This window comes from Vigna umbellata, chromosome 11 (assembly GCF_029865625.1).
Source record: "Vigna umbellata cultivar VRB3 chromosome 11, Vumbellata_1.0, whole genome shotgun sequence".
Classification (NCBI taxonomy): Eukaryota; Viridiplantae; Streptophyta; class Magnoliopsida; order Fabales; family Fabaceae; genus Vigna; species Vigna umbellata.
Genome location: NC_142175.1, coordinates 5,609,281 through 5,624,230, shown reverse-complemented (window position 1 = coordinate 5,624,230; position 14,950 = coordinate 5,609,281). Strand labels below are relative to the sequence as shown.

The window sequence follows — 14,950 nt, the reverse complement described above, 5'->3', positions numbered from 1 at the left end:
TATAATTAAATTCCATCGGTCTATTTCACAGACTGAATAAATGTAATTAAATATTAAATTTTTATAAGAATCAAGATTAAACATTCCTAAATTTACGAGGACTAAAGTAGGAGAAATGCATTCCCTTTATATTTTCTGGTAAGTATCTTTTACTTAGTTTGCAAAGGTAAATAAAATTGACATTAAAAAGGACGAATTAAATCGACATAATATGATTAGAAAAATATGTTTATTAATTGATTAAATAAATTTTTCGTTCTTCTAAATGTGTAAATTTAATATATGATACTTAATAATTTTGTCTTCTTTATTTATGCATTGATTTTTACTGTTATTTCTTAAATACAATGTTAGTATTTTAGTGGCGGACTAGGATAAATATATGTATTTTTTTTTTCCTGTAGTCTTATCTTTAAGTCGATCTTCGTATCTTTGAGTTTCGCAATTAAATATGAAATACTTAAATAAACAAGGACACATTGGAAATATAATTATTTATAAAAAAAAAGAATAAACAATTACTTGGACAAAAATAAAAAATATTTTGATAAAAACTTAATTAAAAATGCTGACATCACGATTTAATATAGAATTTGATGCCGACCAAGATATGAGGAAAACCTAGTCATACTTATAATCCAGCAAATTGAGTTTTGTGAAGTAGACGTATGTAAATTGTGGAACTTATACGTAGAATACACTCACGTTCCCCCACGTCCGTGCGGGCTATATAAGAAAATAAAGTTATTTAAGGTATTATTAATTAATTTGTGAAAATCACGGTGAAAAAGTTATTTCGACGGAAAAAGTGGCTGGAAGTGAGGTTATCTTTTTGGTTGGTTTGGTGATTTTAAACCTATTCCCCCACACGAACAAAAAGCTGAAAGTGAAATTTGCGAAGAAACAAATAGAAAGCGCTTAAGTTTATAAAACTACTCCTAATAATTACGTCTCTCGCTCTCTCTCTCTGAAATGCATAGAAAGAGAGAGAAAGAGTAAGAGAGAGAGGGTATCCATCCATCCACGTCCTCTGTGTGGCGTCTTTTGTGTATAAATAGCAGAGAGCGAGCCAATACCTGCTTTCATTTAACAGAGAGCTCGCCCAGTGCCTTCACACTTTTCACTCACTGTATAGAGTAGGGTTTTTGGTTATCCCCTTTTATCTTCTTCTCTCTTCACAACGTCCACGTTATCGTATTCTGGTTTTCAGTTATAGAGAGAGAAACCCGGCGGAGAGAGACAGATTGATCATGGACGCACACGCCGTGCATTTGGCCTTGGCGGCGCTCGTCGGAGCCTCCGTCGTGGCCGTGTCGGCGTACTACATGCACCGCAAGACGCTCGCGCAGCTGCTGGAGTTCGCGCGGACGGTCGAGCGTGAGGCCGAGGGCGGCGGGGGTTCGGACGCCGAATCACCGCCGGCGCATTTGAAGAAGCGCCGTGGAACCTCGAGGAGGAGGGGAAACGGAGGGTACAGGCGCGGCTCGGCGTCTTTGCCTGACGTCACCTTGATCTCCGGAGGGTTTGACGGAGACGAGAAGCGGAACGGACAGGTGCACGTCGATGGGATTCCGCCGGGGCTGCCGCGGCTGCACACGCTCCGTGAAGGTATGACTGTGCTGAAACTTTTCGGTCTAATCGATGATTATTTGTGATTTGGTGGATTTTGATGTTTGTTGAGATTGTTGAGTTGAGCTGTGTCATGGTAGTTATTTGGTGTTGGATTGTGTTTGGTCGTGCACAGTGTGGAGAACTTCTAATTAAGCAGTGTGGAAATATTTCCTGTTTGCGATGAAATGGGGAATTAAGTCAATTTGAAATGGATTGGAAGGAATTGATTCCGAGGTTTCTTTGTCCATAGTGTGTTTTATAATTGGTACTAGTTTTGGTTTGTTTCGGTTCCGTCATATATGACTTACAGAAAAAAATCACATGACCAGGGAAAGGATTATAAATAATTTTTAATTGGGAAGAAAATAAGACGGAGAAGTGAGGATGTTGCAGGACGTAGACGAGTCTCTACGTAAGAATTCAGGAATTGGAGTTTAAGGACCTGAGCTTCTTTACCTATTTTCGCCTCTTATTATCAGAAATTTATATTTCAATGAGTTTTCTTGATTTCAGTTCATTTCTTTTGTCTTTTGAAGTGAGGCAGATGGCGTCGACCAATACATTTGTTCCCTAAAAAGTAAGAAAAGAAGTATTAGGTCTAGCAGGTTCCAATGAACAAAACTGAGATCACATAACTTCAGATGGAAACGAAAGACAAGTGAGAAGAATGTATGAGTGAAATAAAAAGAAGGATTGGAATGGGTAAAACACTTAAATAATTTGTCCACTTGGAATAATTCAGTTGATCAGTCTTCCTGGACTCGTCTCCCTCTGCTAAACCAGCTAGGAAATAAATTATAAAGTATTGGATGATCATCATGTCGTTTAGAAAATTGGTTTTTTTTTTTTTTTCAATTCTTATTGATATACCTTTGCAGTGTCCCCATAATTAAGTAATACTTGAAATTCATTTGAATTTCATCCGTGGAATGGTTCTTGTGGAAAATTTGCATTACCGGCACATGTATAGGCAATGATTCATTCAGGTTTTTAATCCATGGAAAGGTTTTATGGCAAATGTCGGATTATACTGCACATCTTTATGATGACCTGCATATGTACGGCCAATGTCTGCTTGAAAGTGTTCATCTTAATGTTTTTCATGACTTTAGATATGTTTCTGACAGGAAAATCGACACAATCTGGTTCCTTTAAGAGAAGCCTTTTAAGACCAACTTCTCCAAAGTCCCCTGTTGCAAGTGCTAGTGCCTTTGAAAGTGTAGAAGAATCAGATGACGAAGATAACATGACAGACAAAGATAAATTGGATACTGCATATCTGCACACAAATGGGAATGTTGTAAGGGTGTAATGCACTTGTTAAATTAATTCTATCATTCATTTCATTCTACATTAAAAAGGAGGTTTACTTTTGACATGACAAGTAACTTTCTGTGTTTCTATTTCTCTACTTTCTTAATGCCTCCTTGCCCTTGGTGTATAACCGTGCTCTTGGAATTAATCTAGCCTTTTCTCATTGCACTTTCACTATGCTTTGATCATTGCATGATGCATTGTTGTATATACTAAATTAAAAAACTAAAGGATATTTGAGTTTAAACTGAAAACGTCTGTATGTAGGGGCCAGAAGGTAAAATCCCGTTTGAGACTTTACCTAATCATGTTAATGCTAATGGAGAGCAGATGGCAATTGCTCCAAGTATGATCCGTTCTCATAGTGTTTCCGGTGACCTGCATGGTGTGCAGCCTGATCCAATAGCAGCTGACATTCTGAGGAAAGAGCCAGAGCATGAAACTTTCACAAGATTGAAAATTACTCCTATTGGTATGAACTGTGACATGTTGCTGTTATTCATTCTCTTACCTGCAAATAAAATGCTTTCAATGAGTTTTATCGTGGGATGTATATAACCCAGCTCCTCCAAAAACTTATTGGATAACAATATTTGCATATTTGGAATGTCATGTAGTAAACTGTAATTGTTATATTTTTTTGTTTAGAGACTCCATCACCTGATGAAGTTGAAGCTTATGTGGTTCTTCAAGAATGCCTTGAAATGAGAAAACGATATATTTTTAGAGAAGCCATTGCTCCTTGGGATAAAGAAGTTATATCTGACCCCAGTACACCCAAGCCTAACCCAGATCCATTTTTGTACACTTCTGAAGGAAAGTCTGACGTAAGTTTTTTCACCATCTTTGGAAACTTGGATATCCCTATTTTATATGCTGTGATTAAATTAGTTATGTTTCTTTTATGCTACAGCATTACTTTGAAATGCAAGATGGGGTTATTCATGTATATCCAAACAGAGAAGGTAAGTAAGAAAGGAATTTGTTATTGACAAACATAGTAATTCTATCACCACTCAAGGTGGGATCTTATGCATGCTTCCTATTACAACAGAAAACGAAGAACTTTTTCCTGTTGCTGATGCAACTACATTTTTCACTGATCTTCATCACATACTTCGAGTCATAGCAGCAGGGAATATAAGAACTTTATGCCATCACAGGCTCAATCTTCTAGAACAAGTAAATCTCTAATTTATTGAATAAGTGACAAACTATGGCATACAAGAAGCAATGGTTGTTTGACAATTTCTGTATGTTTTCAGAAATTCAATCTTCATTTGATGCTAAATGCGGATAGAGAATTTCTTGCTCAGAAAAGTGCTCCACATCGGGACTTCTATAATGTTAGAAAAGTTGATACTCATGTCCACCATTCAGCATGCATGAATCAGAAGCATCTTTTAAGATTCATAAAGTCAAAGCTGAGAAAAGAGCCTGACGAGGTGATAATTTGGATATTTGTTGTTGTGCTGTAAACATACATTGCAGCAGCCTTTTTATTTTTTATTTTCTTTCTCTGATCTTATCATTGAACTGTAAGGCAGAAGAGATAGAGCACATATTGGCTTTTTCTAAGTAAATAAACTTGTAAATGAAACTGTAGGTGTATTTTAGTGTATAATCCTACTACAACCTTACCTATGAAGAGGTTAGAATATTTTACTGATATGTTTAAAATGATTGGCTTATTGTCATCATATGCAGTGGTAGTATGTATCATGATGCATTGTCTTACTTTTCTAACTTACGGTATTTGGATTATATTTTATGAAGCTTATATGCAGTGAATACTCATATTATGCATACTCTTGATCAGGTTGTAATATTTCGTGATGGAACATATCTAACCTTGAAGGAGGTCTTCAAGAGTTTGGATTTAACTGGGTAATGAGATTTTTTATTATTATATTTATAACTGGGTTGCTGTATGTTTCAGGACTTAATCTTGTTTTCATCTCTTTTTAACAGGTATGATCTCAATGTTGACCTTTTGGACGTTCACGCTGACAAGAGCACTTTTCATCGCTTTGATAAGTTTAATCTTAAATACAATCCTTGTGGTCAAAGTAGGCTCAGGGAGATATTTCTAAAACAGGATAATCTCATTCAAGGTAAACATATTTTGGTGTAACTGTCCTATCACACCTAAGCTTTTACTTTTTTATCACATTGGGTTTGTGCAGTCTTTTTTCTTTATACAATCTACTAAACAGTTTTGAATGAGTCCCTGAATACCCCCAAAGCACTCTCATATATTTCTATGTAGAAAGGTTCCTGCACAAGCCGAGTGGTTTAATATGCACCGGTTTGTTGTGCAGAAGTTATGTTGGTATAATATGGTGTTTTTCCATACAAGCTGAATTTGGAGGGGTTTCTTCAAGCCTACAACTATGTTGTGAAATCCTAGGTTGCACTAATTTTTAAACAAGGATATGCGCTATTTTTGTGGGTTGTACATTTATTGATATAGGCACTGAAGGGAAATTTGAACATATGATTGAGTGGGTCTCTGGTTCAATGATTTTCTTCTATCTAAGGAATATTTTTCTTTTGTTGTATATACAATCTTTTAATGACATTGGAGCATTTTGATTCTTGAAGACAAAAGTTTGGATTTTTTAAGACAACTTATACCTGCAGTGGTTGATTGTATATTAAAATTAAGGTTGGGTGATTGGTAGGAGATGAAGTGAAGAGGCCTAATTTTAAAATGTAGTGGGATCCACTGCACTATTTTTCATCTGTTCTACTTATCTCTCTCTTCACCTATTCTTTAGTTTGCTTAATCCAAACACTTTTAATTCTCATATATCTCCTCTGAAGTAAGGTTATTAATTTGGAATTTCAAATAGCCCCCTGGTCATCTTTGAAAACAATTTTATAGTTTTCTTATAAGCAATTGCTAATTTCACCTGGGGATTAATGAAGACAAAAAATACTTAAGATGAATGACCTCAGATTATTATCAAATTTTTTTAGTGTTTATGTTTGTTAGTTGCTTTCAACATCTAAGCATCTTCACTTGCTTTTACTAGGTCGTTTTCTTGGTGAGGTGACTAAGCAAGTGTTTTCGGATCTTGCTGCCAGTAAATATCAGGTGTTTTCTTGAATCCTTGCATATTTTCTATATAATTCGCATATACGTTTTCCTATTAAGTCGGTGATGTAAGACAGTCTTGGACTGCTTCTCTTGGCAATATATTGTCCTGATAATTCTAAAATACTCCCTAGGGGTGCTTCTCTTTTTTACGCACTGTTTGATTGTCGGAATTCAATATCATACTTTTAATAAGCTATACTGTCTCAAATATCCACCCCACATGTTATTTATGGATGTAAACAGCCAAATACCATATCTTGGAATAAGACTAAAATATAATAACTAAATAACATAATGCTACTAATAATCTCCTTGAAAACTTTGATGACCAAACTATGAGACCCTATGTTGACCACTTGTTGGCAATAAATTACCATTTCTTTACTGCTGCTTTTATATGCTTATCCCCATCTAGATGTTTGTTAACTTGTCTTTCTGTTCCTAATTATTTACAGATGGCCGAATATAGAATATCAATATATGGTAGGAAGCAAAGTGAATGGGACCAACTAGCCAGTTGGATAGTTAATAATGATTTGTACAGTGAGAATGTTGTTTGGTTGATTCAGGTATGCTTTATTTATTTTTCTAGAACAAAAGTTGGTTTTAATTTTCATATATTTTAACGATTTATTATTTCTGTTGTTTTCCTGTGAAAATTAGTTCTCTCAACAATTTCCAATCAAACATTTTTTACCATCATATTATAAGAATCTGGCCAATGTTCCTAATGTATCAATCATTCTCTTGGGACTGCCAAATATCTAGTAAAATTTGGGGGACCTTTCCTGCTTCCCATTTATGGCTTCATTTGCAGGCTGATTGTTGTTAGCAATTTAATAATAGTTCTTATAATGTCTTGCAGCTTCCGCGGTTGTACAATGTGTACAAAGAAATGGGAATTGTGACATCATTCCAGAACATGCTTGACAATATTTTTATTCCACTTTTTGAGGTTACTGTCGACCCAGATTCACATCCACAGCTGCATGTTTTCTTGAAACAGGTGTGCTCCTCATCTACTTTAACTTTTTTAAGTAAACACGATTTTGAAGATGATTGGTCTTTAATAGATATTTCAAAAGGGTGCTTCATTTTTCTAAATCAAGATATCCTTGAAAGGGAACCAACTTGATATTTTGATGTATTCATTATTGGAGGACTGCAATTGGCTTTAACTCTACTTGGTAAATTGCATAACATCTGCCAATTTATAGTTAGTTACTGGTGTTGAGTGCTTGCAGAAGTTGATTTTGCAGTATAGAGTCCTTGGTTCAGCTTAGTCCTAGAGAAATTGTTGCTTATTTTTCAAAATCTCTCGCAAAGCTCAAAGAAACAAGTGATTATTTCTCTATGATAACCTGAACCAAACATATGCTTATTCCAGTACTACATGGTATTCATTCTCTTGGCTTCTTTAGGTTGTTGGGTTGGATTTGGTGGATGATGAAAGCAAACCTGAAAGACGGCCCACAAAACACATGCCTACACCTGAACAATGGACTAATGTGTTCAATCCGGCTTTTTCATACTATGTCTATTACTGTTATGCAAATCTTTACACCTTAAACAAGGTATGCTACTTACCTCCACCATATGTATCATTTTGGGCGCCTGTTCACTTTTTCACGAAGAAAACAAATTTGTTTTAACTAAAAGGGAACAAAAGAGGCGTAGTCTGTTCTTAATCTTTAATAAATATACAGGGTAAGCTGTGCTGCATATTTCTAAAGCTATTTATGGGTAGAATTAAGATATAATTAAATTCAAATCCACCACATTTAAATAGGTTGGTATGATTCACTTTTAAAATCTTTGCGGCTACTTCAAACCACACAAATTTAGTTGAGATTGGTTTGGTTTGAGTTTTCAGGTTAAGATAGAGAAATTATCATAAGCTTTTTTATAATTTTCCTCAAATGATCTTGATATCTTATTAATCTCTATCCCAGATATGGTATATGAGTTGGATTGTAGACATGGCCAAATAAATGTGGTCACAAAAAATAAGCTAAAACTGAATGAAAACACAAGAGTAGATGAGAGATCTAGAAAAGTTTGACATATAATTTCAATATTTTTGGAAAAAAGGTTAATCGGGCAAATGGATTAGTTGTGGTTGAAAATTAAATTGAAAACTGAATTGATCAATTGGTATTGTTCAGGTTTGATGTAAAAACAATTAGCAAGGCTACTTTAAGCCCATTTAATTAATTTGATTTGCATTTTCAAGTTAATCAGACCAATCTCATCCAATAATACTTCTACTACATATTTCTCAAATAATGTTAATTCCACCGCTGTTTTGTTTCTTAGTATAGTCATGTCCTTATCTATTTCTCTAGTTACTTTAGAGTACATTGAATATGTATTCCAAGATTTTTCTTCTATTTCTTCATATGTATTTGAAATTTTTGGCTTTGTTTTGACACAACAAAGTTAACCTAATACAATTATTTCTCAGCTTCGTGAATCAAAGGGAATGACAACAATCAAATTCCGCCCACACTCTGGAGAGGTATATATTTGAAAATATATTCTGCCTATTTCATAAATGTTCTGAGTATATATCTAATGCGTCATATTGGATGTAGGCTGGTGATATCGACCATCTTGCAGCAACTTTTCTCACTGCTCACAACATTGCTCATGGAATCAATTTGAAAAAATCTCCTGTGCTTCAATATTTATATTATTTAGCCCAGGTATGATATTTTTTCCAATTGATTACTAGGTTGTGATATTTTGCGGCTGCTAACTAGTTGAATATTTTTTGTTAGATTGGGCTGGCAATGTCTCCTTTGAGCAATAACTCCCTATTCTTAGACTACCATCGGAATCCTTTTCCCATGTTCTTCTTACGGGGTCTGAATGTGTCGCTTTCTACTGATGATCCTCTCCAAATTCACTTGACCAAGGAACCATTGGTTGAAGAATATAGTATAGCTGCTTCTGTGAGCTCTCTCTCTCTCTCTCTCTGTGTGTGTATATATATATATATATATATATATATATATATATATATATATATATATAAACAGACAATGCTTACAGCCAGGAAATAATTCTTTACAGGTGTGGAAGTTGAGCTCCTGTGATTTATGTGAGATAGCCCGGAATTCGGTATATCAATCAGGTTTTTCACATGCTTTAAAGGTACATTTCTTATTCAAAATTCTCGTGAATTAAATTATTTACACCCTTAAAGTCATAATTTTTTATTCTTAGCCTGACAAATATTCAGGGAAACCCTTTAGAGTTGTCATATATCACCCAATATGATTTACTGAACTCCACTATTTTTAAAAGTCCATATAAACTGTTTATATGTATGTGTGTCAGTGAGCTCCACATATAGAAGTGTTCATGGGTTGGATTTGGTTTCTTAGACTCCGTCTGAGGCTTAAGCTTGTGTAAAAGTTGTTTAGTGTGTATGTGACTTTTTTGCATTCTTTATTTTTTATAAAGCATATAAAATAAATTAAAATTATAAATATATTATATTAATGAATTTATTACACGAATCATTCATATACTTGCTCTAAGTTTGTTAAGATAAGAAATAGTGTAATGTCGATTGAGGGAGATGTTTTATACAAATACATATCTCGTACTCTTTACATGATTAGTATTTTATATATCTTGTTTCAGTCACATTGGATTGGTAAGGAGTACTACAAGAGAGGGCCAAATGGAAATGATATTCAGAGAACAAACGTTCCTCACATACGGTTGGAATTCCGTGATACGGTATGAACTATTTATGGTTAACTTGTTTATATATAGCTGCCAATTTTTCCCTCGGTTTTTATTTAAAATTAGTTTATAATTTTCTTCGCTTATTCTTTTCCTGAATATATGATCTGGAGAATCACACGGTATGAGTACTGTTTACAGATTTGGAAGGAGGAGATGCAACAGGTTTATCTGGGCAAAGCAATCATTCCTGAAGAAGTAGAGAAATAAGATATGAGAGGCAGGGTATGTAGAAAACTCAAACCCATGTTGCATCAGAGATATTCTAAAGCCGAAGACATTATAACACTGGTCGGATGATACGAATCAGATACATACTATAGAGAATCATCAATATGGCTGAGCTTGAGCATCGAGCAATGTTTACAGCTACAAGTCAACGGACCCCTGCGAACTTTTTTGCTTGTATGATTTTGGGTTAGTAATAAATGCATGCTTCAAGCAAGTTCGTGCCTGTTTGTGTTAGAATGTAAGCTATGATCCTTGGAAAGGGGGATATTCATCTCCCAAAATTTTGATTCGCAATGTTTATCCATATATATAGTGCACTCCAGTTGAAACTTGAAGGACGGTTTCCCATTTCCTTTTATCTTAACATAATCATTTACAAATGGTTGATCTATATATAATTCAAAGTTTCCCCTCCTTTTGACATTTGCTCAATTAATTAACAGAAATTAAGTAATGAAATGAGTAATGCAATGGTATATAACTCCCTTGTTTCATTACTTCTGTTTTGAGAGTGAGTTTGTAGTGTATATTTATATTTAAATTGTCTTTAACAATTTGCTAGTAGTAGTAGTTAGTCACGAACTATGGGGACAACTAAATAATTCGAAACTCGTATGGAATACAATGAAAAAGAACATTGCAATTTCTCAAGAACTCACGATAATCAATCCATGAATTAGTTTCTTGCCCTCCGACTTTGATTGTTTGTCGGTAATGATAGAAGCACCCAAAGACACGTTGGATAATTCGTCGGTGGTTCTAATTGCAATTTCCTTTGAAAAATGGAATTATTTTGATGTCCAGAGGGTTAGCACAAAGATGATAAGGACTATATAGAGACAAACAGAGACTCTAGATAAATTACGAGGTGAGTTGAAAGCCTTACATGAAAGAGAACACATTAATTTGGTAGGAAATGGGAATGAGGGAGTCGGTACTTTCCACTCCTACCTAGCTTGTGTTGAATCTATTGAGGAGGAGGTTCAGTGAGAAAATGCAAATATTTATGAGCTTAATCATATAAGGAATTCACACCCGTTTTTATCAAAAACCTTAAGACAATAGATTAATGAGTCTTTTATTTTTATATAGTGTTTTACTTTTTTATTTTTATCCGTGGGATTTAGACTCACACTTGAATTCCCAACAATCTCCCCCTCAAGGACGATTCCTTTCCACATAGGTACACTTTTCTTCTAGCGAAAACATTTCCAACCAACTACAATCACGAGTAGCCCTTTGCATTGTCGTTCATCTTAACGGGACTTGCTTACTTGAATATCCTTTTGTCAGGAAGAGTTTTGGTATAGGGACAATTATACTCGTCTGCGTCGGTTACCAAGACAAACCATCAGCTCTGATACCACTGTTGGATCAATCGAGGGGAAGTTCACTGAGAAGATATAAACACCAATGAGATATGAGCCCAACCATATAAGGGATTGATATCATTATCTACCCAAAATCTTAAGGACAATGGGTTAATGAGTCTTTCATCTTTATATAGTGCTCTACTTTCTCATCTCTATCGAATGTGCGACTTAGACTTACACTTAGATTTCCAATAGCCTGAACTAACCAAACAACCACGTAACAAACAAAGCCAAACGGTTCAAGAAAGCACCGGTGGAAGTAAACATCTCCATCGTCCCAATCATGGTTGACACATCTTGAATGCATTTGTTCAACATCATGAAGTGTTTGACAATTGGAGGATGTTGGTGTTTGAAAAGTATGATTGGTCTACTTACTCAAACGAACACATGAGTATTTTCGTGACACAGATGGCATTGTAAACGATGAACGTTGCCATCTGGTTTGAGGTCTTTCCCACCTCACTAAATGAGGTGACATTAGATTGGTTCTGTTAACTAACTCATAAACTACTTCATCACCATTCGATCAAGATTCAAAGCTCAGTTTGCTACCAGCCAACCGCATCATTTGACTTCCATCGCCTTGGTCAACATTAGGCAAGAGAAAGATGAGTCTCTCAAACGTTCATGGACTGATTTAGGATGGTGGCTATGCAAATAAAGAGCTTGAGTCCTAAGATGGCCATGCACCATATGACTATAGTGTTGTGACCCAAGTCGTTCGTTGATATCCTGTACATGTAATCGATTGAAAATTTAAATGACTTGTGACAATGGATGACCAAACTCATGTAGATGGAGGAGTTAAGAGACTTGTGTAAGCAAATACGATTGGAAGGTGTAGGTGAGAAGAAGGAAACAAATGAGAAACTGTTTGGAAAAGGAGACTCTTGATCCATGGAACTAATTACGTAAAAACAGTTTCACTAATATACCCCTTTAAATGCTTCCCGAACAAACATATTGGAAGAAACCATCAGTGTGGATTTATAGGCTAAAGTATTTCTTTTGTCCTTTAATTTGTATTGAAAAATTCAATTAGACTCTTAATTCTTATTTGGTGTAATTAAGTTTTATTTTTTTTAAAAGGATCCAATTAACTTTCCATTAGATTAGATTGACATTACCATTGTATTTATATATGCCACATGTCAGTTAATATTTTTTTACTTTTTTTGGCTATGTGTTAACTAATTGTCATGTGTTAGTGTCACTACCATATGAAAGTGATAGTGGTGGTGCCATGTGTCCGCGTTTTAGTATCTATATTTTAAAATTGATTTATTTGAGTTTTAATTTTTTTTAAATAAAGTAATGTTGTCCCTCTCAAAATAAGATCAAATTTATTGTTAAGCCTAATTAAAACTTATATCTACGTTTTAAAATAATTTTTTAAAATTTACATGTAAAGTCATTCCATCTAAATATTCAAATTAATTTTATTTTTCAATTTAAATTAAAAATATACCTATTTAAACTTATAATTTTTTTTAAAATATTAAAAATGTAAATATAAAATGACATTTGTAATTTTTAAATAAGCTAAGGAAGATGTAAAATATATTAAGTAAAAATAAAGAGAGTTCAAAGCTTTTTACAAGTAATTTTAGCAAACCTTGAAAGTGAAGATAATACACATTAGCATAACATGTGAATGTGAGATGGCATGTTAGAACGGAGTATAACTTGAGGCTTAAAGAAGCGTGGAGAGTCGTAAGACGTTTTATGTACATATATGGGTTTGTTTATTTTTTTTTTTAAAATTATACATTTAGGTCACATTTTAAATTTATATGGTATTAACGATTTCATCGTAAAGAAATCATGAAATATGAAAACGACTTCTTTATAATATTATTATATTCACTTTTGATAATTTCAAGGATAATTTCAACTTTAATAAATTTGAACTGAAGTCATGTATGTGACAAATTCAGCATGAATAAATTTTTAATTTATAACTTTAATTCATGCTGAATTAAAGTGTTATTTGAACTGAAGTCTCCAATGTCAAACAGCAAACAAGTGTTATTCTACTTTGCATGCAATAAATTCAACCTTCTATAACTTTAATTTATAATATATAAGATGAGCCCTACATTTAGAATGCTTAATTAAAAACTTCATTAAAATGTTTTTAAATTTTTAAATAGTTTTGTAAAAGGATAGAGTACCAAGTTCTATAAAATTAATATATTTTTTTATATATATAAAGTAACAGTATAACTAACATAACATAATATCTTAAATAATTATGTTATAAGAATAAATAAGAGGTGCTTGAACGAAAAAGAGATAATAAAATCAGATGACTTCACTAAATGCTCAACCTATATAACTCATGGTATCAAGATTTTATTTCTTATGTCAAAATTTTGATCTAATTTCAGAAAATAATTTATTATAAGTCCTTAACATATTTCTAGCTTATGCTTAGTAAATAAATGTTTATGTATATATGTACCAATTCCCTTATATTTGAAGTAAAACAAAACCACGCGGAATATTTTTAATTATTACAAAGTTTATTCTATAAAAAATCTATCACAAATTTTACATTTTAGAAATTTAAATTGGGTTAATATATTATTATAGCAATGTCATTTTGGGCCAATATTTTATTATAGTTTCATTTATAAAAGTTTTACTAAAGGGATCATGACAATATATAACATCTAGTTAATATACATTCCATTAACTTCGTCAACACTTGTGAAAGGGAGGCACATATACCTCACTCATCACTTACAACCCAAAAGAGAGACAACAAGGAAACCTAAAACAACCTAAAACAACCTAAAACACTAAAACATCATACTTGCTAGCTAATTTATTTCAGGACACACATGACACCTTGACCTACTACAACACTTTATAACGTATTCTATTCTCCCTATAGAAGACTCGAAACTCACATTGAAGCTAGCATAAGAACACACTCGAAGGTTGTCGTGAAACCTTTTTATGTGTGTGTTTGTTACATGTCGTTGTTGTTATTGGAAGAAGTCCTGAACTTGGATTCATCAATTTCAATGCCTTCCTCTCTAGCACGTTCTTCTCCTGATTTATCCATGGTGCTCAACCCACCCTTGCGTCCCATTTCTTGGTACCCTTCTGTCCCTAGTTGTTCCTTCCTTGTTTGCCCTCCCTTGCTTCTTCCTATGATATTCATCACAAATAAACAAACACCATAATCCAAACTCAAATTTTGTTATGCAGAAAAAGCTTCACCAGTAAGAAATATAAATGATTTTCAAATGAATGATATGGAAAAGGTGATGAAAGTGATGTTTTTTCTTATGCATGGATGAAAAAGATGAAGAATGTATAATGTCTGTATGAATTGATTATAAACCTTCAGCAAGGTGTTGCTGAGCCTCAACGCTCTTGCCACCGGTGCCACCGGGAACAACAGTCTCTCCCTGCCTTGCTCTCTCATCAAGCTCTTGTTTGTTCTGCTGACGACTTGTCATTTTCTCACTCTTGCACAGATTCTTTCTCACTACGCGATTCTATCGTTAACTAGGTTTGTTTTGGAAGCTATGTGACAAGAACAGAT

At 33.9% G+C, this 14,950-nt stretch overlaps 2 protein-coding genes across 2 annotated transcripts; one reads left to right on the top strand and one right to left on the bottom strand.

Annotated features, from left to right (window-relative positions):
- Positions 1-986: 986 nt before the first annotated feature.
- Positions 987-10,436, top strand: FAC1 (AMP deaminase, putative / myoadenylate deaminase). Its single transcript, XM_047294420.2, has 19 exons — positions 987-1,608; positions 2,739-2,911; positions 3,193-3,397; positions 3,574-3,752; positions 3,839-3,890; positions 3,980-4,107; positions 4,191-4,370; positions 4,745-4,812; positions 4,897-5,039; positions 5,964-6,025; positions 6,484-6,597; positions 6,894-7,034; positions 7,450-7,602; positions 8,493-8,546; positions 8,623-8,733; positions 8,809-8,982; positions 9,104-9,184; positions 9,680-9,778; positions 9,926-10,436. The coding sequence occupies exons 1-19, from the start codon at positions 1,251-1,253 to the stop codon at positions 9,992-9,994; spliced, it is 2,544 nt and encodes an 847-aa protein (XP_047150376.1). The 5' UTR covers positions 987-1,250; the 3' UTR covers positions 9,995-10,436.
- A 3,629-nt stretch (positions 10,437-14,065) lies between these two features.
- Positions 14,066-14,950, bottom strand: GEA6 (Stress induced protein). The gene is made up of 2 exons (XM_047294421.2): positions 14,747-14,950; positions 14,066-14,550 (listed from the first exon to the last, which is right to left on the bottom strand). Exons 1-2 carry the CDS (start codon positions 14,862-14,864, stop codon positions 14,369-14,371), a joined length of 300 nt encoding a protein of 99 aa, XP_047150377.1. The 5' UTR covers positions 14,865-14,950; the 3' UTR covers positions 14,066-14,368.